The sequence below is a fragment of the Corvus hawaiiensis genome, chromosome 18 (genome assembly GCF_020740725.1).
Source record: "Corvus hawaiiensis isolate bCorHaw1 chromosome 18, bCorHaw1.pri.cur, whole genome shotgun sequence".
NCBI classification, from domain to species: domain Eukaryota; kingdom Metazoa; phylum Chordata; class Aves; order Passeriformes; family Corvidae; genus Corvus; species Corvus hawaiiensis.
The window spans coordinates 3,411,198-3,434,567 of record NC_063230.1 but is presented as its reverse complement, the minus strand read 5'-3'; the positions used below and the strand labels follow the sequence as shown (position 1 = coordinate 3,434,567).

Here is a 23,370-nt window from a genome sequence, read left to right as displayed (position 1 = left end):
AGTGACTGATGAATCATTAACAGAGAGACCCCCAGGTAGTGGCCATGTGATGGTGTCATTGTGAGGGCAGCTGAGCTGGTTGAAGACACAGCATGGACACAGGTATTTGGATTTCTCAGTCTGGAAAATGCCATTACAGAATTATGGGCAACACATGCAAGTTGTGCATCCATTGTGGAAAATAATTTTAGGGGATAAAGTAAATAATTTAATTAAATCTAAAGAAAAATATATTTAATTTTAACTGGCACAGGCATTCTTTTAACTTTAGGAAAGAATCTTGTCCTTTAAGCAAGTGGTCTTCTTTTTTATTTATCATCTATCAGCAGTCCTGGCTCACCAGGAGGTTGGCAAATGTGATGTCCTTCTACAAAAAGGGTGAAAAGGAGGATCTGGGGAACTCCAGGCCTGACCTTGGTGGCTGGGAAGGGCGTGGAGCAGATAATCCTGAGTGCTTTGCTGACAATCGTGCAAGGGAACAGCACAGGGGCAGAGGGGGTGCAAGCTGGGCTTTAAGCCAGGGAAGGGAGGTGGGATAATGCTTTTTATCATGCCAATGTCCTCCCTTACACAAGTGGTTCAGGTCAGTAAAGCTCCCCCAGCTCTGGGAAAGTAGCAGGACATTCACACCATGGCCTGAGGGTATTAATTTCTTCTGATGGGGCATAACTGGCTCAACCACACTGATGTGAGAGGAGGCTTTACGTCTTAGAAAGTGCCATAAACCATCCAAGACCCTTCAAGTGCCCCCCGACTCATTTCTGGGGCCTTCAACCACAGGACTGCGCATGATCCACAGTGTTGCATCAGCCAGATGCAAGATACAGAGTCCTCCAAAAGAGAAAGATCATCTTGGAGGTCTCCCTGGGAGGAGTCTGGGGCTGTTACCTATGACCACAGGGCACTGTAAGAAGGGGGAGGAATCTTGGGTGGATCCCAGAAGAGAGAGTTCATCCCAAACAAGAACTGGTCATCCCAGGTTGCCTTCTTGGAGGAGCCTTGAGCTGCTACTGGGCTCTCAGGTGACTAAAGCAGCTGTGTAAAGCCTTCAGGAGATACTTGGGAGGAATCTCGGGTGGGTCCTTGAGGATGTAGGTCCCATGAACAGAGAAGAATCATCTTGGTGATTCCCTGGAGAAATCTGGGGCTGTTATTTGGGATTTCAGGTGCTGAAATATGATGAGGCTGACAGCTGGTCTGGGGGCCTCACAGAGCCTGACCTGAAATTGGTCAGAATTTACCCGTGAGAATTTTACAGTGAAATTTTGCAGCTTCAGTGAAACCCACAGAGAAGGCCAAGAAGATGATAAATGACAGAAGATGTTCTGGACACAAGGAGAGAATGTTCTTGTTATGGGACGTTAAGTGTGTACAAGGAAGAACTTGTGGATAATATATAGCAACTATACCTTTGCTTGTATAGCTGATTGTTTTACTGCCTGAATGGTCATTGTTTGCTAAGCAGCCAATCTTAATAGGTCACAGCAATTGAGAAGAGGTATAAGAATAGCAGTAGAGAAAATAAAAAATCTCTATCTCTCTCTTGACTTTGGATTACGACAAGTGTGTGCTGTTATGTCTGCCTTGACAAAAGCCACAGAAATAAAAGACAGAAAGACTCCAGAGATGCATGGGAGGTGCCTCATGTTGTAGATGCAGTTTCCAAAGAGAGAAAAATCATCTTGGGCAGCTTCCCTGGAGGAGTCTGGGGCTGCTGCCTGGGATCCCAAGTGCCTAAATTAGAGATGAAAAGACTGGGAGATGCCTGGGAGAAGTTTCAGGGAGATTCCAGCAGACACATTTTTGTTCAAAAGGGCAAAATCATCTCAGGCAGCTTCCTTTTAGGAGTCTAGGACTGCTAGTCAGGGTGTCAGGATTTATCAGTATTAGTGAAAAGACTCTTTAAGATGCTTGGGAGGAGTCTCAGCTGGATCCTCGAACAGAAAGCTTCTACCAAAGAGCGAAAACATTACAGGCAGCTTCTCTGGAGTAGTCTGGGTCTGCTACCTGGGATTTAAGGTCTTGTAATCACAGATCCAAAAGCCTCAGGAGGTGACTGGGAGGAGTCTTTGGATCATCTAGGATAGTTAGTTCCAGAAGAGATACAGCCTTGGGCTGCTACCCAGGACGTCAGGGCTTTAATAAGTAGAAATAAAAATCTATTTGAACTCTGGCTAGCCCAGCCCAGCTGAATGCAGCTGAAATCAGCCCAGCTAAACTCAGCTGAATCCAGCCAAATGCAGCCGAGCCCAGTCCGGCTGAGCCTGGTTGAATGCAGCCAAACGCAGTTGAGCCCAGTCGAACACAGCCAAACACAACTGAGCGCAGTCTGGCCTAGCCTGCTGGGGTGGGTCAGCCTGCTCTCGGGCTGAAACCATCAAACGTCAGTCACCAGAAGAGATCACTGAGATTTAGGTTACCTCCCCCTGGGTGGCTCCCAATCCTAAATTACCTCCCCCTGTTCCAGAAAGTTCTCCCTTTTGTAGTTATTAATTGGTTCCCTGTTATGACTCCTGCCTCCCTGTTTTCCCCATTTGTTCTGAAAAATTGTATCCTCCCCTCTGCTTGTACCCCATTGGTTGTTTTCTCTTTCCCTGCCTTACTCCACCCCCCCATAAAGGGGCATCCCGCGTCTCCTCGGGGCGTCGCTGGTCCCTGGTCCCTCCTGCAAATAAACCTGTTGGAACTCACACCAGAAGCCCCTCCCGCCTTCTTTGCCTCCGGGCTAACGCGAGCCTGACCATCGGCTGCCCGACGTGCATCCTCTGAGGAGGAGCCAGCGCACGCACCCATCTCACGCTGATTCCACTGAGCCGTCCAGCGAGGACGTTGTGGAGGCCAACGCTGCGTCCCCTCTGCCCGAGGGCACGCCGGGGCTTGTGGTGACGAGCCCCCAGTGGCGTTACTACCCCAGTCGAATGCAGCCGAGCCCAGTCGAACGCAGTTGAGCTGCTCCGCTTGAGCCAGTCGGTGCTGTCGTGCAGTGTCCCCTGCGTGCAGGGCAGCCCTGGCCCCGCATTCGGGCCCCTCCTGCCCCTGCTAGGGTCCCTGGGAGCCACAGTGGGGTGACTGTGGGGGAAGCAGGCATCAGGCACAGCAGGAGCACGGTGGTGTCACCCTGGGACGGCCTCTGGTGTGAGCCAGGTCACGGGAGGGGACAGAGGAGCAGAGCATCCCGCAGAGTGGCCCCCTGCCTGCCTCACACCAGGAGTGAGAGAACCCATCCCAGCAAAACCGCAGTGCTGCTCCATCCTGCCTCCATGTCTGCCCAGCCCAGAGCTCTTCCCCCTTTTTGGGATCCTCCAAGGACTCGAGCTGTTCCTTGGCACCCCGTCAATGCTTTTCATAGAATCATGGAATATCCTGAGTTGGAACGAACACAGAAGACTCATCCAGTTCAACTTCTGGCCCTGCACAGACCTCCCAACAGTCCCACTCTGGACATCCTGAGAATGTTGTCCGAACACTTCTGGAGCTCTGGCAGCTTCGGGGCTGTGCCCATTCTCTGGGGAGCCTGGGCAGTGCCCAGCAGCCTCTGGGTGAAGAACCTTTCCCTGATCTCCAGCCTGAGCCCTGGCCCAGCTCCACCTGTTCCCTCAGGTTCTGTATCTTCTTGTATTGAGGTGCCCAAAAGGTCCTGGTGCCATGCCCACAAAGAGGCTATGGCTGTGGTGGGCCTGTGCCCTTTGGGATGCTGTACCCATGGCATTTGAGGGCTGACGGTCCCTGCTGCTGTGTGGGGTCAGTGTAATCATCAGCCATAAGTGCAAACTGGACCTGTCTGACCAGCCAGTGCAGCCCATGCTCCTCCTCCTACTACCTCCACCCTGAACGACTTTGGCTTCCCTGGCTACAACTACAGGTGATGGCCCTGTCCCACCATCATCACAGTGCCCATTGGTCTTCTCCTCAGATGGTTCTTCAGTGGGGGTACATGACTGTGTGGTTGCTCCAGCCTCAGGCCATCCCATCCCATCCCATCCCATCCCATCCCATCCCATCCCTCTCCAGGTACCACCACAGCAGGAAAGGGTCACAGTGGCAGGGTGGATAATGCGTGCTTTGCCAGAAACCATCAGTAGCCCCCAGTTCTAAGGGACCTTCTGCCTCCATGAGGAGCATACACATGGAGAAGTGAGACATGTCCTACAGCCCACCTGCCACCACTGCCAGCCCCAGGCTGTCAATAAACCCTGCCTAGGGCTGCTCACTGTGGTGGAATGGAGGGACACGGGTGTCAGAGCTGGTGGCTGTGTCCCCATTCTCCAGCCCCACACTGCCATGGTGGGGACATGTACAGCCTCCAGCCATGGGCTGCTGGTCCTGCTGCAGGGATGTGTATAGAGTCTCAGGCCCCCCACCTCACTGGACAGACCCACTAATACCTTAATGAGAGCTGACAAGCGCTCGGGCCAAGCCTGCCCAAGCGCATTAGCACAGGGAAGTCACCCCACTGCAGACAGCTGCCCACAGGCAGGACCTGCTGGCAGGTATGGGCAGCACCTGTGGACACTGCCTGCCTCATGCTGGCAAGGGCTGGGCTGAGGATGGGGTGAAGCCAGTGGTACCACAGCCACCAGTATGCCACAGGCCACAGGTGGTACCACAGCCACTGGCACCAACAGCCCCTGATTCCTCCCTCGCCAAAAACTACACCTGCCTTCTACCACCCATTTATTTACAGAAACTGAAAATTAAAACCACACCAGGGGCCAAGCACAGACCTGTGGAGCCCAGCTCCAGCCACTGGAAAGCCCCAAGTCCCCCACCAGGCAGCTGGGGGCAAAGACAGCCCAGTCCCAAGCACGGTTCTGTCTCCCTTCCCTCACTGCAGGAGGGGTGTGCGGTGTCTCTGGGGTCTGGCTCATGGCCAAGGGCTCCAGTACCACTCTCCATGGATGTGAGAGCATGGAGAAGGCAGGAAGATCAGCCCAGCCCTCACCGCTGGAGCTGGAGGTTGGTGTGCAGCAGCCACTCAATGGTTTCCAGCAGGTAGGCCATGCCATAGTGCCGGGCGATGTTCTGGAAGACGCCGACGTGGTCCATAAAGGCCTGGGGAGAACAGGGAGGGAAGGAGGCTGCCCAGAATCCATCCTGGGCAGCCAGGGGCTCTGATGAAGTGGCTAGGTAGGGCTGGCCAGAGGGCAGCTCAGCAGGTGCCAGGGGAAAGGGGATGTGCAGTTATGTGCAGAGGATGTGCAGAGGCACAGGAGGCACAGGGCACCTTAGGGCCCCTCACTGAGCTGCTGGGCAGGTGTTGAAGTACCTGGGAGGAGATGGTGAGAGTGAAGTCTCCAGCACAGCTGCAGTACACGGGCATGTGCGTCTCCTTCACGCCATGACACTTCTTGCACACCTGAAGGCCAAGGAGGTTCAGGTGGGTCAGGAGATAAGGCCAAGCCCCTCTGCCAGTGGCAAATTCAATGTGTTGAGGCTCAGACAACCACAAAAAAAGGGGGGGGGGATCCCTGTGCTTACCAGGTCCTGCAGCACGAAGGCCATAAGTTTCTTCTGCAGGGCTTCCACCAGTGCTGTCTCGATGGCATCGGTGTCGTACTGCACCTGGCAGCTGGGGCAGACCCAGCTGGGCAGCACCAACCCATCCTAGGGGCAAAGAGAGGGAGGTGAGCACCACAAGTCCCATGCACTGGGATGGTGGAACTTGTTTGTGGAGAGGACAGAACATAAGCCAAAGCCCAAGCATGCTCAGACCCATCACAGGCAGCTAGAAAAGATGAACAGAAAACTGGCTTTAGGTGAGGGCAATCATGGGCAGCAGGCAGAGCTACAAAACAAAGGGGAAATAAAGTAGGTAAGGTGATGGACTGGCCTCTAGCACTGTTGTACTGGAGCCTCTATTGTCCCTAGGAAACAGGCTGCACCTGGGAGAGGGCAGGGTCCTTGCAGAGGTCCAGGTCCCTGCAGAAGTTGCAGTTCCTGCAGATGACTTCAGGAAGCACGTAGGAGCGGCAAGGGTCCCGAAACTGGGCTGCTTCTGAGAACTCGCCCACCTCAATGAGGCGCAGCAGGTCCCGGCGTAGTTTGTTCACCTGGTTGGTTATGTTAGCATCCAGGGAGAGGACCTACAAGGATAAGAGCCAGCTGAGCCTACTAGCAGAGACTGTTCTCAACAGGGCAGTTCAGATCCTTATGACCCTCATATGGATTTAGGGCACAATAAACTCGTTGTAGATCCCTCCTGGGAAAAGCTGCAGCAATGGACAAGGACCAGAATTTCAGTCCAGATCCCAATCCTTCAGCCAAGGGGCCTGGCCCACCCCCACTGACCTTGCAAACGTATTTGATGAACTCCAGAGCTGGGTTGTTGAGGGGCAGGTAGGAGCCAGGGAGGACTGGGAACATGTCTGAGGGCTCTGTGGCATTGCGGGAACCAGCCATCTTCTTCTGGATCTTCTGGGTGATGGTGAAGAAGCTCTGGGTGAGCTCATTGGACACATAATCTTGTGAGAAGGTGATCATGCCTAGAGGGATGAAGCAGAGAGTGTTTGAGTTGATTGATGGCACACAGGGACAAGCAAGGTGGGTGGCTCTCTGCCTGCAGCAGGGCTGCCCTGGGGCTTGGCACTCACCAGGCATGGCCCCCAGCTCCCCCAGAGCCTCCTGGGACACCTGGCTGGTGCTCCTCCTCTTGATGGGGGTGCTCCCAGGGGTGTTACGCCGCAGTTCCTCCTTCATGCTGTGGTACACAGCCACAATGTAGGCTGGGAAGAGACAGGCAAGGCTCCAGCTCCTGCCTAGAGCTGGCACTGGGGGGGGCATAATGATCTCAGCATCTCCCAGTACTGCTCACCTGATACAATCATCAAGAAGTAGCTCTGGCAGGAGGCGGCCTGGGGCAGGAACTGCACAATGTTCCAGCTGTTCTCCAGCAGCTCCTCCACATCTGGCTCCCCTTCCTCCCTCGCTACCTCCTCCTCCTCTTCCTCGCTGTCCTCCTCCAATGCCTGCCTCTTGCTGGTGTCCGTCTGGGGGACCCAGAGATACCACAGCAGTCTCTCATGCCCAGCCAACACTTCCCTACTCTGCTCAACCTCAGCACCCTGCTCCCAATTGACAGGGTGCTTCCCATCTCTTACCTCCCCATAGTGGATGCGAGAATCCACTCTTCCCTTGATACCTCCATAATTTGCTGGGTCCATCCAGAGCAGGAACTCCCAGCAGCGGGAGAAGGAGATGGTCAGAGAGTGGAAGATCTCCTTGGAGTGGATGCTGGAGGAAGGAAACTACAGTCAGTCCCTGTGTCAGCACTATCTCTTCTCCATGGGACACTGTGGGGAGGTGGTGCTGGCCAGGAGAGAGGGGTGTCCCCTTTCCCATCCAACCCCTGCCAGGGGAAGTCATGCCCAAGGACACTTGGTTCTGTATGAGTGTTCTTGGAATGCTGCCTAATAGAGGACAGCTAAGGACAGATCACTACTCCAGGCATGACAGCAGGAAAACTGGGAAGCTTTGTCCCTTCAATAGCTTTGCCAAAAAAAGTAATAAGTTCAGTTCTGAGGCACATCAGAAGACAAAAAGTCAGCATCCTCCTCCCTGGCCTTGAGCCCTGCCCCAGCCCCACCACCCAGGAGCCCCGTCTCCAGGTGCACCCTACCTGTTGATGATGTATTCCATGTAGCTGATGGCATCCTCAATGCGCCGCTTCTTGGTGCACAGGATGATGCGGTTGAAGTTGGCATAGACCACAGAGGAGCCCAGGCGCTTGAATTCGGCTACCAGCCTGCAGCAGGACATGGGGTGAGGTTGGCGGGTGGGAAAGCAATGCCCGAGGGGCAGATGCAACCCACAGGGGATGTGTTGATCTATCAGCTGGAGTCAACATGCAGCAACACTGCGCAAGGGAAATCACCCAAAGAAGATGAGGTCCACCCTACTGCCCACCTCTCTGGAAGATCACTGTGGGTGCCAGCATCCTGGTCACTAACATCACACCTCTCCATTCCCCATCCACCAGCCTGGCACACTTCAGGCCTCACTTACTGCAGGAAAAGCTTCTTCATCATGTTGTGGAGTGTGCGGTGCAGCGCCGGGTCATAGAGCAGGGAGGAAGGAGAGCGGAGCCAGCGGTAAAAGTGAATGACCTGGTTGTCTGCATAGACGTTGTGGTACTGCGTTATCTCCTTCACCCAGCTCACCACCATGCTCTTCAGGATCCTGCCAGTGAGCAGAGATCAGCATCACCCCACCAGCCACCCGTTCCTGACACAGATGTGTTTACAGACACACTAGTGGATTTAGAGCAGGAACTCCCTTGTTCAGCCCTCAGCACATGAGCCACAGGGTAAATACGTGGCTGGCTCTATAACCTGGTGGATCGTGAACAGAGGAGAAAGCAACATCCCCACACATCTGCTGGCTGAGGCACCAGGCAGCTCTGAGGATCTTCCAATGTGTTGGAGAAGATGCCTGCCATGCACTCGAGGCCTGGATTTATACTTAGAGCACCCTACAAGCCCTATTGCTCAGGAAAGGCTAAAGCCAGGAAGGAATGTAGCAGGACCCTGAGGGGACCTGCCAGGATGGAGACCACCTGCTCTACCTCCTGCTGTTTCTCAAGCCACACCTGAAAGTGCTCGAGCAGAGGGCAGTCTCATCATAGCTGGCTGGGATGTTGGCAGCTTGGTTCCCTGTCACCATGTCCTCCAGGGATGCCTGCTGAATCACATCGAAGCTAATGCTCATGCTGGAGCCTCCTTCCATGTCGTTCACGTGGTGGGACTGCAACACGGTGTTCACAGCCAGGCTCTGGATGTCCAGCTCCAGACACACTAAGAGCAGACACAACTGTCAGCAGGGAGGTGGGGAAAGGACCAGGAACATCCTCCCTGCTGCTGCCAGAAGTGCTTTTCACAGGTATGGGGTGATCTATAGGTGCTGCTGCACTCAGAGCAGAAATGCTTTCATAGGCATGACTGGACCTTCATAGGTCTTGACTGAGCCTTGTCTTTCAACAAGGCTTGGACCTAGTGACCCTCTGGGGACCACTGTTCTTCCTGGAAGCTGCAACAGTGGACCTCAGGAGAACTCATTACACTCAAGCTGCCTAAGAAAGACATGTCCCAGCGTCACCAGGGATGACCAGGTGAGCTGTTCTTGGGCTGACACATTGCAGGTGGTCTGCCAAGTGCTGCTGTCATTGGTCACTAGTAAAGAATCCCCATTTTGATGCCTGCACATGTTACAGGTGAGCCCTCCCTGCTCCAGGACATGCCCCTTGCATCCACCTTGCCCATATCGATGCTGAAACCCAAAAGCTGCTGGTTACAACTGTTACCATAGAGATTCTTTGGGGACTGCATCCACCCCTCTGCAGGACTCAGAGAAGGATACAGCTCTGCCCCATTCAGTGCTACCACCCTCCTCCCTCCTCACCTGTGGAGTAGCAGCCAGGATTGTTGATCTCAACTGAGGCTCTCTCATCAAACTCCATGACCAGGCGGTTGTCATCAGCCTCCTTCCCCCCCAGGTCAGGGCGGGCCGTGGGGGACAGCCACAACAGGTGGTTGTGATGACGAAGGTGGCGTGAGAAGAACAGGTCAGAGCCGAAGGTGGAGATGTCATCAGGGAGGTTCCCAATGGGGATGTGGTAGTATCTGAGGCACAGAGATGTCTGGTCATTGGCGTGAGCATGGCTGCAGGGAAAACAGGTACCCTGCCTGTCCCCTCAAGGGACGAGGCAGCTCCTGTGGTCCCACTGAGGGCACGCCAGCCTCAGGGGAACATGGCCACCCTGGGTACCTGCTCATCTCAAAAGCCTGGGAGAGGCAGGTGTCCAGGTTGAGATAGTGGCGGATCATACGGCGGGCAGCATGGCGCTGCCAGTCCAGGACCGAGTAGCTGATGTCATCTACCAGCCGGATGGGGACCAAGGGGAACTCCTCAATGATGGGGATCCCACTTGCCAGCCGTTTCAGGTCCCAGTTGGACTGCACAGCCACCAATGTGGGGCCCCGGCGCTCGTCCTGCACCAAAGAGAAAGGGACATGTCCTAGTGCACCTCTCACCTCAGCAGGAAACTGGTGGTGTCAGGTGCCCCATCCCCACAGCAGGTCCCCATGGTCCTGGGACAGCACACCCCAGCATTCCCAAAGCACCCACCCACCTCCACACCACCAGCTCTCCAGCTGAGTGCAGGGATGGAGAGAGATCCTGAGGTGGCCTTTCTGCTGGCACTGCTCCAGGTAAGACCCCCACAAGCAAAACAAGCTTCTTGACCTTGGGTCCAGCAGTTACAAGCAGGTGTTCTTAGAACTGGTGCACCAGTGCCTTCCACAGCATCCTTCCCTTAGTCCCCATGGTCCCACATTCCCCCCACTTTCGTCTCACCTTGTAGCCCAAGAGCAGCCGCTGGACACCTCTGTAGATGGCCTTGGGGTCGGTCTCAGCGCGCACCTCAAAGGTGTGTTTGTCCGGTGGCAGGAGCTCCTTGCCCACCTTTTCCAGCAGAGCTGTGCGCTCTGCTGAGAACAAGGTGGTGAGGTTTGGCATCTGGTTGCTGCGTACCTGGGTGCAAGAGGAATCAGGTCAGAGCAGGGGGAGAGCAACCGTGGGATGTGTGGTGCCAGGGGCCCTGCTAAAACATAGCAGGGATGTGCAATATATGGAGAAACCTCCTGCTGCCTGGCCCTACCAGGTCTGGGGTGGAAAGGACTTTTAAAGGTTGTCTAGTCCAACCCCCTGCCACGGACAGGGACACCATATAATCTCAGAATTGTTTAGGTTAGAAAATACCTGTAAGATCAAGTCCAGCTGTCCACCCAACATTGCCAAGGCCACCACTAAACCATGCCTCCAAGTGCCAAATCCTCACATCTTTTAAATCCCTCCAGGGATGGTGACTCCACCACTGCCCTGGGCAGCTGTGCCAGGGCTTGACAACCCTTTTGGTGAAGTTTTTCCTAACATTCATCCTAAACCTCCCCTGGTGCAACTTGAGGTCAGCTAGACCAGGTTGCTCCAGGCCCCATCCAACCTGGCCTAGAACACTTCCAGGGATGGGGCACCCACAGCTTCTCTGGCAAACCTGTGCCAGGGTCTCACCAGCCTCACAGGGAATAATTTCCTCCCCAATATCGCATCTAACCCTGCCCTCTGGCAGTGGGAAGCCATTCCCCCTTATTCTGTCACTCCATCCCTTGTCCAAAGTTCCTTTCCAATTCTCTTCAGGCACTGGAAGGGCCTCTAAGGTCTCCCTGGAGCCTTCTCTTCTCCAGGCTGAACACCTCCAGCTCTCCCAGCCTGTCTCCAGAGCAGAAGGGCTCCAGCCCTCATCACAGCATCTCCGTGGCCTCCTGTGAACTTGCGTCAGCACCTCCATGTCATTCCTATGTTGCAAACCCCAGGGATGGAGGCAGCTTTGCATGTGGGCTCTCACCTGACCAAGGCAGAGGGGCAGAATCCCTCCCTCCCCTGCTGCCCACACTGTGGGGATCAGCCCAGGACACGGGGGGTTTTTGGGCTGCCAGTGCACGTGTCCAGGGCATGTTCAGCCTCTCACCCACCAGCACCCCCAATTCCCCACCCTCCACAGCCCTCCTTACCTTGTCCAGCACGAAGACGGCAGCCTTGCGCTGTGAGGGGATGAAGAGGCCCAGGAGCGCCTTGCTGCCCTGGGAGCTGTGGTAAAGGTAGATGTGGCGAATGCTTCCTGGGGACACAGAGCACAGAGCATCAGTGGTGCCCATGGGTACCAGCTGCCCCAGGAGCCCCTCTCCCAGAATGCCTCACCTGGCTCTAGGTAAGTGAACTGGGCCAGCGAGCGCATCTCCAGGTGCTCGATGTTGAAGGTTTCAGCCTCTCGCCCTGCCAGGTGCCGGACGAGCTGCCTGCTGACCATGCACACGCAGCCCAGGTGGATCAGGGCACGGAAGAGCAGCGGCACCTGGAATCATGGGGAGAGATGTGATGGAACAACTGCTACTAAGCTCTTCTCGGTGGTTGCAGACCTAGAATAACCCAGATTAAAACCCACAGGTAGCACATATCTGAGGTTCCTTGGCATAAGTTTGGTATTACCAGCCTTGCTAAAGGTATACAACAGGTATCTCAAAATCCACATATTCCTGTCTAGGCCCAGATCCTACCATCAAGGTACTTTGGAGGATGTGTGGAGCAATATTTGGCCAATCTTGCTGCTCTGCAACTTGTGGTTTGTCATTCCGAGGCAGGGGCTCCATCTGAACCTCCATATAATCAGCATGGTGGGAGATTTACCACAGATCCATCCTGTGTTATTAACCCTGTAGCTGTCAAATCCACTGCTGCAGGAGACTCCTGAATGGCTTGCTGAGGAACCTGGTCCCAAACTAGTGAAAAGCAATAAGCATTTCTTGTCTGATTACTCTTCCCTTGTGCTAGTTTTAGTTGTAGAAGCTCCTCACATCTCTTCAGCAAGGTAAAGCATTCCCATCTAAGTTCCATCCCTGAAGGCAAACTGTTCCCTCCCTTGCATCTTCCTGTGTTACTCCTGCTGTATCTTCTGGGATCATGATCAGAACTGCACTGCAGATATTTAAAGATCAAGACAGATCTTTCCTTGCCCAGGTCTGTGTCCAGCTGGGTTAACTGTGTCTCTGAGGATGGAAGCTCCACAACCCCGTGGGGCAACCTGCTCAATCATGCTTGCAGAAGTTTTTTCTGACATTTACACACAACTTTCATGTTTTAGGTTGTGCCCACTGTCGCCCATTCTTTCCTGGGCACCAGAGCAGAGCCTGGCTCCTCTTCTCCACTCTTCCCATCGAGCAGGTCCCCTGAGCCTCTTCTGGGCTGCACAGTCCAACTCACTCAGCCTCCCCTCAGATGCTGCTATATGGTTATCTAAATTCCTTCATATCTTTAAAACTTCTCCATGCCCTTTGTTTTACTTCAGCTGCTCATTTTAATTTCCCCTCAGGTTCTTGATTTTTCCTCTTCCCACTTATTAAACACGACTAGAGCAGAGAGAACTCATGTTTACTAGAGGAAGGTCTATAGATATAAAGAATTTGGGTACATACCAGTCACTTCAGACAAGTAATCTGAAGTAAGTTTTGGGTGCTGCTTACTAAACCTCAGTACAGTTTGGTAGGCACCATTTTCAATTGCTGATGGCATATATGGTTCAATCTTTTTCATCACCACAGGATTTCACAGGCTCCACATAATCATTAAGAGTTGTGCCTTGTCTTGAGAGACCTTTCTTCAAATTTTTCAAAAGCAGAAGCTTAAGGTGAATAAAAAAGTTTTCTGTAACCATGTCCCACTGGAATGCTTCACAGGTTATACCAGTAACTTCAGTAGCAAAAGTCTCCCAACTCTGTGATGCTCTTTTTGCCCTTGCAGCCTCCTGCACCTCAGAAAGCATTTCATAGCCAGTGGCACCTCTGCTCACAGCAAAGCTTGTCCTACTCATGACTTTTCATCCATAATAATCCTACAGACCATTTCAGTATCAAATTCACCTGCCTTTAGGCTTTCTTAACTCCATTCTTACAATGGTGTCGTCTATTACTTCCACACAGGCCAGGTCTTTTCACTGCAACATCTTCTTAGTTAAATTCCTGTCATCAGGTTTTGATCTGCTGGACAAACCAGTATCCTCACTGGAAGCAAGCATCCCAGGTTCCCACCTTCATTTTCAGCACTGGAAAATTGAATTTTAGCCTCATTGCTTTCTACAGAATTTCATTTAGGTTGTTCTTGCTCTTCCTGAACATTCAAGTTGTATGCTGTTCTTTTTCTAAAGCTTTTACAACCTTGTTTTAGAGGACATGGCACTCAGACACTCAGACCTACACACCACTCCAGCATATGTTGGGATTTTCCTCAGCTTTACTCCAAATGCCCCTTCTCTTTTCTGGTTCCAATACCAGCAGGCTGGCTCTGGATTAGTTTAGAGGAAGCTCTCCATTTCTTTCCCTAAAGTTTCCTAAAGCCAAATAAACTGAAGTCCCTTTCTTGATATACTGTAACCCATGCGCTGATAGTCAGAATTTCTGTCCATATAAGCATAACTCCCAGTTCCCCGGACAATGTCCAGGGTCTTGGATTTTTGATGTCTCACCACTGGAACTCAGACTAACAACCTACTGCTCAGCAACCCTTAAAGATGAGCACCTGGAGGAGTTACCTGTGTCTCATACACTCCCTCAATGTCCGGAGCAGAGAGGTCTGCGTTGATTTCGTTGATGTGCTCTTGGTACATGTCTTCAGGGACAGAGTATTCGTACAAGTTGTAAACTAAGTTTGAGCGAGGCAGGATCCTGTTTACCTGCCAAGGTAAGGGACAGGATTATTGGGACACATCCCACCACATGGCACCACTACCAGGAGCCAGGCTCTGAGCCAGGCCAGCTCCTGGTGCTCCTCTCTTCTCAGGAAATCAGTGGATTATGCTCATGTGTTGGGGTTCCTCCCCCCTGCCATGGGGTCCTGGGAGAGGGGACCCTGGGGTAAAGGCATGGCCTAGGCATGGGGTCTCCCTGCTCCCTTGTACCCTAATACTGTTCCCCATTGGTTATTTTGTGTTCCCCTGCCCGGGGAGGACCTTGGTTGTCCCATGATTGCTCAGTTCTTCATCAGTCCCCCAGCCATGTGGCTGGAGAATAAAGATCTCTGAAACTTCTATCAAGAATCACTCCCGATTTCTTTCCACGGGCCTCGCTGTCTAATGCATGTTTCAGGAGACCCTGCTGCAACACTCACACACATTACAAATTCCCGTAACAGAGAACTCTATTTCCAGACAGGCTGGGATTAGCAGAGGGATTAGGGCCTGGATGAAGGATATCAATGGGGTGGCAGAATGAGGTGTTGCATGGCAGATGCTTGTAACTCCTGCTTACAGGGGAGGTGAAGTGCCTTATCTCAGTGCAAGCAGCTGTATCCCCTTCCAGAATGGACAGGTCCTCACCTTCCTGTAGGCTGTTCCCTCCTCAGGCTTTGGGACACGCTGGTTGACATAGAAGACACGGGGGATGCTCAGCTTGATGCAGTGCAGGTCGCTCCCTATCACCGCCCACAGCCGGAACAGCCCAGGCTGGCTGGTCTCGGCGATCTGCAGGACATGGGGCACGAGGTCAGCGTTAGCAGGAGATCCAACGTGCCACTTAACACTGCTGAGTGCTCTGGGGATCTACATGGTCAGCTGGTGGCTAAAAACAAAGTGGGGGGGCTTAGAGTCTCATCACTTTCTGCTCTGGAGTCCCTGTGTCCTGCTATTGTCCCAGGGTACCACGAAGAAAACTCTGCCTCAGGCTGGCCAACTAACTCCAGGAAATGTCACTCAAGTCACTCTGAAGTCCTGGACCTGCAGCTCTGAGACCCTTCTGGAGGATGAAGTGGGTTGACAGGGGCTGGGCTTAGGTGGTCACACATAACAAAGGTTTGTAAAAACACCTGGATGGCACCACCCCACCTCTTCACTTGTACATTGGCTGCTTCTAGGCACCACTGGAATCCTGTGCCTAGTGCTAGGCTCCTCAACACAGGACACGGACATACTGAATAGAGTGAAGGGCCTCAAGGAGGAAGGGACTGGAGCATCTTTCATATCAGGAAAGGCTGGCAGAACTGGGACTGTCCATCCCAGAGCAGATAAAGCTCAGAGGGATCTCATCCACATATATGTACCTAAAGGGAAGTACAGAGAGAACAGAACCTGACTCTTTCAAATGGTGCCCAGTGGCAGGACCAGATATCACGGGCACAAAGCATAATGCAGGAGGGTCCCTCTGCATGTCAGAAACTTTTTCCCTGCAAAGGTGAACCTGGTCCAGATTGCCTAGGGAAGGTGGGCACTCTCCATCCTTGGAGATATTCCAGGACATGGTCCTGGGACCCTAGCTCTGGGTGGCCCTGCCTGAGCAGGATGTGGGACCAGAGGGACACCAAAGCTGACCCAGCCTCAACTGATGTTTTTGGCATTCTGTGACTGTGCAATGCTGCCCGTGGGCTGAACTAGAGCTGCCCCACCAGCAGACCTACCCACGCATCCTCGAGTCACCAAGAACGCCTCTGTGGGCACCTGTTTCCATCCAGATGTGATTCTGAAGCTTTGCAGCCCCTTCTGGGCTCCCCAGGGCTAACACCTACATGGGGTAGGTCAGGGTTCCTGAACTTGACCGACTGACCACAGAGTATAAATGTGAGGCTTGTGCCCCAGGCTGCTCTGTGGCCTGTCTCCTCCCCAGTACCTGCACGACCTGCCAGGGCAAGTCCAGAATGCTGCGCGCTGTCCGGCGCAGATAGCCACTCAGCCCTTTGGAGAGGGCATCCCGGACCACTCCTCCACCTGCCACCACCCCACCATCTTCCAGCCGTCGCCTCTTCCGCCGCTCCTGCCGCTGCCGAGCCTGCAGCTCCCACTTCTTCTGGTGGAAGCGCAGCCAGACCAGACGCTCTTCCTGAGTGGGGTGACAGCAAGCATGAAACCAGCAAAAGCTTCCCAGCCCCACAGCATCACACCATACAGCCTAGCCCTCCAGGCCCCAATCCCACACCATGTTCCTTCCCCAGCTGTGAAGCCACCACCCCCCTTTTCTCTACCAGTGGTTGCATTTATGTCTGCTGGTTATATTTCTCCTTGTATCCCTGAGCCATGTGTGTGCAGAGTGTTTTGGGAAACACACAGCTTGCTCCTGGAAGCACCCAACCTGCTTGGATGGATGAGTACAGTCCTGGGGCATCCCCTGCCCAGTCTGCTTCACCTACCTTGGTGGTGCCAAGGGGTGGAGGTGGGCCCAGGATCTCCCGCCAGGACTGGGACAGCTCCAGGTCCTGGGACAGCTGTTGGCTTTCCTCTGCTGCAGGGATGCGCTTCCGCTTATTTGCAATGGGAACCAGTGGCTGAGGGATCTTGACAGCCCCAAAGTCTTCTATGTCACCCACCTGTGAGTTGGGTGTCCCCTCTGCAGGCTGGCAGGCAAGAACCTGAGGGAGCAAGGAGAGCAGGAGGATGTGGGCTGCAAGAGAAAAGTCACACTGGCACTGCCAGCACCTTCCCCTCACCCTCTTTACCTGTCTCTTGCCTTCTGAAACAAAGAGCTCATTGATTTTTTTCTGTTTGTACACATCATTCTTCTCCAGGAGTTTCTTGTGAAGCCAGTCTGGGTGTCGGACCCGTGGCACTGGGTTCTTCACCTGCAGAGTAGCTCAAAATCACACCAAGTCCCCTGCCCAAATCCTTCCTCCTGTCCAGCCCCCCACTGCTCTGTACCTGCTGCAGGGCTGCAGGAATGGTGATGATTTTCTGGATGGTGCTGCCCAGTCTCTCGATGTAGTAGTCCCAGTCCAGGATCTGGGAAGAGGACAGAGCATGGGCAGTGAAGAAAGCCAAGCAGAAGGGCCCCCAGACACAGGATCAAACATCCCAGTAGCACCCCAGCCCCCTGCTTTGTGAGCACAGGAAGCCACTGCCCAGGTTGTGCCTCCAAAAGGTTGAGCCCCTGTCCCAGATGCAGGGCCATCTGCAGGGATGCCTCACTCACTGCACGGATGTTGAAGTCCTGCAGCGATGGGCTCTTCAGCCATTTTCGGAGGTAGTGTTTGCGCACGCTGGGCTCGGCTTGGAAGATGGCAAGGGGGATGGCCCTGGGGAAGGCAGGGAATCAATGTCCTAGCACCCCACGATCCATTCTCCCAGCCTGTGGAGATCCTCCAGGCTTCTTCTCAACCCCTGCAAGGCCATTAGGCTGTACAGTGTAACCCATTGCCCTGCTCATGGCCTGTGCCAGACACAGGTGATCACCTGGCCACGTATTTCAGCTCCCTCCCTTCCTGCTACCTGCCCATCCCCTCTTGGTTTCTCCCACACTGCCAGAAGCCCTGGCCCCTCCAGGTGGGGTTACCTCTCGGTGACTGGAGACCCTTCTGGTTTCTTGGAAATGATGAAGCGACAGCTCAGTCCTGCGTCCTTCACCATCTGGTCCCCCAAAAACTCTGCCAGGCGCTTGGCAGTGCTGATGGAGGTGGACTTCTGCTCCCCGTAGTCTTCCAGTTTGCGTGACATGGACCGGTTCTCTGAGATGAGCTCAAACAGCTCTGAATCGGGCATGTTGGCAGCCTGAAAGACAGGGAAAAGCCCAAAGTTAGCAAGAACTAATGATCAAACTTTGCTGCTGTCAGGAACAGGGAGCACCACACACAGCTGATGTCTCTTCACAGGGAGCCTGGGAATTGCTTCCTGTTACAGCTGCCAGTGGGATCTATAGAAAAGAGGGCGCTTGGGTTTCAGGCTGGCACCAGTTTGTGCCATGGCTGGGCTGTGGCAGCACAGCTTTGTGTTGTGCACACAAAGTTGGGCTCACCAAGAATGTGTTGTAAAACAGCATCACAAAATGAAGGACTGTAGAGGACCAGAACTAAGCATGTTTTGTCTCAAACATTCTGAGTATTGCTACAGGAAAGGTGTGATTGAAGGAGAGGGTCCCGCGGAGGTGTGGCAGTGCTGTTCTGAGCCAATTCCCTGCTGTGCCTTAAGACTTATGCTTAGTCCCCTCTCCAGCTTACATCCAGAAGGGCTGGCTGTGCATGAAAGGGAGAAAATAGGTCCCCTCTCTCTCTTTTCTTTTTCTCCTCTCTCTTCCACTTTGTCTCATTGTTTGCCCTAGCTCTGGACCATCCATGTGGCATGACCAAAGCAACACCAACACAGATCTAAGGACTGGTGATACTATTTGTTTTGTTCCCTTGCTTTGCCTGAGCAAAGCAGGGCCATCATATTCTACTTCTTACTTTGTACTGAACCCTGTTGTGGGAGTGGGGAGCTTGTGTAAAGGTGTGTTGTGGCTTGTTAGCCAGGACCTTTGAGTAGCAGTAGTTTTGACTCATGTGCCAGCACCTTTGTGTGATGGTGTGTTGCAGCTTGTTAGCCAGTGCCCTTGAATATTGGTGGTCTATTGCAGCTTGTGAGCCAGTGCCTTTTGAGGAGCTTGTGGTGGGAGTTGAGAACTTCTTGAAGTGTTCTGTACAAAATTAAGGGCTCGCTTGCTTCCACTCTTGTGGAAGTCTATTGTAAGAATTGGCTTGTTGGCCAGCACCTTTTGAGTCTAAGCAGTGGGCTGGTTGCTGGAGTTACAGCAACTGTACAATAAAATGTAAGAGTTCCTGACACGTGATTGGTGTCTTTGTTCAACCTGACCAGTAAATCATGACAAGGACCCAGTCAGACTCTTGTTCCCTCCCACCCCCTTGTCTCATAAAATCACAGAATCATTTGGGTTGAAAAGCTCTCTAATATCACCGAGTCCAACCATTCCCCCAGCATTGCCAAAACCACCACTAACCCATGTACTCCTGTGCCACATCCACACAGCTTTTAAATTTCTCCAGGGATTGGGACTCTACCACTGCCGTGGGCAGCCTGTGCCAGAGCTGGACAGTCTTTCTGGAGATGAAATTTTCTCTGTTACTCAACCTAAACCTCCCCTGCTGCAATTTGAGGCCATTTCCTCTCATCCTGTCACTTGTTCCCTGGAAGAAGTGCCCAACTCCCACCTGGTTCCACCCTCCTGTCAGGGAATTGTAGAGTAAGAATGTCTCCCTGATCCTCCTTTTCTCCAGGCTGAGCCCCCACAGCTGCTCCTCATCAGACTTGTGCTCCAGCCACTTCTCCAGCTCTGTTCCCTTCTCTGGACATGCTCCAGCCCTTCAATGTCTTTCCTGTCATGAGGGGACAAAAACTGACCCCAGGGTTCAAGGTGCCTCACCAGTGTCCAGCACTGGAGGGATGGTCACTGCCCTGGTCCTGTTGGCCATGCTATGGGTGGTACAGGCCAGGTGCCATTGCCCTTCTTGTCTACCTGGGCACGTGTTTAGTCACTGCTGATCAACACCCCCAGGTCCTTTCCTGTCAGGTGCCTTTCCAGACCCTTTGTCCCCAGCCTGGAGCATTCCGTGGGGTTGTTGTGACTCCTGTGCAGGACCCAACAGTTGACCTTGTTGAACCTCACACCACTGGCCTCAGTCCATGGATCCAGACTGTCCAGATCCCTCTGCAGAGCTTCCTGCCCTCCAGCAGATCCACACTCCCACCCAGCTCAGTGTCATCTGTGAAGTGACTGAGGGTGAAAGAAGTACAGGGGACTACTGACTCTGCAAGCAAAGTCCACCCTCCCACAGTGCCCGACCAGCTTGGATGCTCCTCCCCAGGCTCCACCTCAGAGCACAGATGTGCTGAGCTGTGCCTACCTTGCTGTAGAGCACATCCAGCCAGTAATCAGCCACCTTGGCCACAGAAGCGTAGACCTCCTCCAGGGTGCTGCCTTTCAGAAAGGCTTCGAACACAGACGACTGGAATATCTTCACCAGCTGCAGCTCTCCCCGGCGTTTCACCTCAAACCCCTTCAGCTCAGCCAGGGACCCGTCCTCGTTGAACACAGCGTACCTAGGAGAGAGCATGAATAAACCTGGCCTGCACCAAAGGACATGTCCCCCAGGGTGCCGGTGGTGTCCCTCCTGCAGGGTGCTTCTCCCCATGCCACTGTGCCACCATCCAGCACGTTCAAAAGAGCCACAGCAGCACCTGGATAATCTCAAGTATCTACAGCTTCTCTAGCAACCATTTTACCTTGGTCTGGAAAAGGACATCAGCTCTTGCACCAGCTCATCTACACTGACTCATCAAACCACAGGGGAAGGGACCTTAAAGATTATCCAGTCCCACACCCCTGCCATGGGCAGGGACACCTTCCACTAGACCAGGTTGCTCCGAGCCCTGTCCAGCCTGGCGTGGAACACAGTGGGGCAGCCACAGCTTCTCTGGGCAACCTGTGCCAGGGTCTCACCACCATCACAGCCAAGAATTCCTTCCCAATATCCCATCTATCCCTGCCCTTTGGCAGTCTGAAGCCATTCCCCCTTGTCCTGTCCCTCCCAGCCCTTGTCCAGAGTCCTCCTCCAGCTCTCCTGAAGCCCCTTTAGGCCCTGGAAGGGGCTCTAAGGTCTCCCTGGAACCTTCTCCTCTCCAGGTGAGCACCCCCAGCTCTCCCAGCCTGGCTCCAGAGCAGAGGGGCTACAGCCCTTGGAGCATCTCCGTGGCCTCCTCTGGACTCAATCCTGCAGCTCCACGTTTTCTTGTGCTGAGCGTGCCAAACCTTGATGCAGCACTGAGGGTAAGGAGTGACCTTAACTGGTGGAGGAGTGACCTTAACTGCATATAAGTAAGGGGGGGAGATGAGAGCCCAAGCGGGGAAATGAAGATATTAGGAAGAGATTTAGAAAGAAGGAAACTGTAAACACCATTGCTGGCAGAGGGGTTGAAACTGGATGCAGCCATGACACACCTAAGGGATCATTCCTCCCTCTTGCCTTTTCTCTTGCATTGTTTTGCCTTTCACAGCCCTGAAAATTACCTGTATGTCTCAAAAAAACCCCAAACCACCACTGTGGGAATGATCAGTGAGGAGAGGGGATACTCAAACCTGCTTGGCCAGCCCTTCTCCCACCTGCCCACATTCCCATCAGCACAGCCTTTCCTTCCTCCACCAACCATGGTGCCTGCAGCCACCTCCAGGTTGTTGTGCTTGGAGAGTGGCCAGGAAATAAATGCCCTTTCTAACATCCCCAAACTATAGGAATCCAGAGGACCTGAGGGGAGTCCTACGAGCACAGCCCACTCAGAGTTGGGCAACACTTTGACTCCTGAAGAAGGCATTGACTGCTTGGGGAGGGGCACTGGAAGGGAATGGTGTGTGCTGAACCTCCTTCTGTCAGGGATTAAGCACAAAAAAGTCCAGAATTGTGAGGACAGAGGGTGCTGGGGATAACAACAGCATTTTTTTGAGTCATATCCAGGTCTGCCCCCCAAAATAATGGATGCTACTGCTCTAGCTCATGTTCATGGTTAGGAGGTGGTCATTGAGAAATCACTACAGTTTGGGTAAACTATCCTATAATTTGACGGTAATGGCAGAACCCAGTCCTACTTACAGACAGAGAAGGAAGGGGAAACACATAGGAGAAGTGTTACTGGAAGTCTTTTAACTCCTGAGATAGGAAGGTAGGAACTGCTAAGTTTAAACAGATTAGATTGAATACAAGCAGTATTAGAAATCCTCAGAAGGAAAGTCAAAGTTCTCCTGCACACCTCAGAGCCAAACAGGGAGATGTCTGGGCACCAGGTCGGAGAAATGTCATGTTGCTGTTATCTGCTAAAATTTACTGCCATAGTAGCTGGATTTGAAGATGATCTGATGTAAGGAACTTGCCATTTAAAGCCAGTGAGTCAAGTGCTGCTGGCTCTAGGGGCAAGGACCAACATGCCCCACATGCGCAAAGGCAACGAGATCCTTAGTCTGTTAGCTCAGGGAAAGAGACAGTATTTCAAGCTTTGAAATCTCACCTTTTCTTCAGCTTCTTGCCCTCCTCTTTGGAGGCTGGAAGGATCATGGCCAAGTATGGACCATCCACTTCAAAAAAGATGCTGTTCTCTGAGCGCGTGATGTATGTGAGTGAGGCTGGATCCTGCAGTTCTTGGTACTGGTCATTTGTGAAGCCTTCCTGTGGCACAGCCCCAGAAGAACAGCTTCAATCCACAGCTGTCTGGTCACACAAGGGGAAGCCCCTGGGACACACCCTGCCCAAAGGGACCCCTGAGCACCCCTCTGAGAGCTGCAGCACAAGTTAGGACTCAAAAGTCAAAACACCTGTCCTGCCTGCTGAGAAGAAAGTCTTTGGACCCTAAAATGATATTTTCTTGTCTTAGAGAGCCTGGAGTGAGCAGAGGATAGGTTTAGACCTTGCTCTGGACTCCCTACCTGCACAAGTAAGCATGCACCTAACCTGGCCTCTTACAGACCCCCTCTCTGATGGGGCATATCAAACCTCTTTCTCCACTCAGATGCTCTCCAGGGCCATCATCCCCGACATCTCACTCACTACAAGGGAAGTGGAGATGGAAAAGGGGCTCTCCCCAGTCATCAGCTCTCTACCTCCTTTTCCCAGGCTGCAGAGCTGGCCTAGACAGGTGCCAGACTCACCTTCACCAGGATGTTCAGCATGGCACCTGGGTAAGAGATGGTCACTTTTGGCTTCTTGATATTGGTTGACTTGATGACGAAGTTCTCTGGGAAGCTGTTGGGAAGGACACACCAAATCCCATCGGTATCCAGTTCCAGAGGTCTCCTAAGGAAGGAAGGCTACTGTCAGGAGCAGAGTGGATGAGAGATGAGGATCAGCTCTGTGTTCCCCCATGAAGACAGTAGCAGCCTGTTGCATCTACTCTGTTCCCTTCTGCAAAGCAAACCCTCAAATTCAATACAGCAGTGTCAGGAATCTGAATGCTCCTAGAATCAAAGAATCACAGAGCGCTTGAGATTGGAAGGGACTTTAAAGCTCATGTCAATCCAACAACTCCTTGCCATGGGCATG

At 53.1% G+C, this 23,370-nt stretch overlaps 1 protein-coding gene across 3 annotated transcripts in view; it reads right to left on the bottom strand.

Annotated features, from left to right (window-relative positions):
* Positions 1-4,657: 4,657 nt before the first annotated feature.
* Positions 4,658-23,370, bottom strand: part of POLE (DNA polymerase epsilon, catalytic subunit) — a 31,807-nt gene continuing 13,094 nt past the window's right edge. The window contains exons 22-48 of one of the 3 annotated variants that reach the window (XM_048323146.1): positions 22,980-23,124; positions 22,343-22,500; positions 20,191-20,386; positions 17,850-18,064; positions 17,490-17,592; positions 17,219-17,299; positions 17,020-17,142; positions 16,714-16,932; positions 16,197-16,406; positions 14,915-15,058; positions 14,132-14,272; positions 11,749-11,902; positions 11,562-11,668; positions 10,348-10,524; positions 9,760-9,983; positions 9,394-9,614; positions 8,585-8,789; positions 8,002-8,175; positions 7,616-7,741; positions 7,098-7,230; positions 6,812-6,986; positions 6,591-6,722; positions 6,289-6,482; positions 5,883-6,083; positions 5,479-5,604; positions 5,267-5,356; positions 4,658-5,094 (exon numbers count right to left, since the gene is read on the bottom strand). In XM_048323146.1, the coding sequence (XP_048179103.1) occupies positions 4,939-5,094; positions 5,267-5,356; positions 5,479-5,604; positions 5,883-6,083; positions 6,289-6,482; positions 6,591-6,722; positions 6,812-6,986; positions 7,098-7,230; positions 7,616-7,741; positions 8,002-8,175; positions 8,585-8,789; positions 9,394-9,614; positions 9,760-9,983; positions 10,348-10,524; positions 11,562-11,668; positions 11,749-11,902; positions 14,132-14,272; positions 14,915-15,058; positions 16,197-16,406; positions 16,714-16,932; positions 17,020-17,142; positions 17,219-17,299; positions 17,490-17,592; positions 17,850-18,064; positions 20,191-20,386; positions 22,343-22,500; positions 22,980-23,124 (4,330 nt within the window). In that variant the 3' untranslated portion in view covers positions 4,658-4,938. Of the gene's footprint in view, positions 5,095-5,266; positions 5,357-5,478; positions 5,605-5,882; positions 6,084-6,288; positions 6,483-6,590; positions 6,723-6,811; positions 6,987-7,097; positions 7,231-7,615; positions 7,742-8,001; positions 8,176-8,584; positions 8,790-9,393; positions 9,615-9,759; positions 9,984-10,347; positions 10,525-11,561; positions 11,669-11,748; positions 11,903-14,131; positions 14,273-14,914; positions 15,059-16,196; positions 16,407-16,713; positions 16,933-17,019; positions 17,143-17,218; positions 17,300-17,489; positions 17,593-17,849; positions 18,065-20,190; positions 20,387-22,342; positions 22,501-22,979; positions 23,125-23,370 lie in introns of those variants that run through there. The other 2 variants (XM_048323147.1, XM_048323149.1) reach the window with 2 other exon arrangements.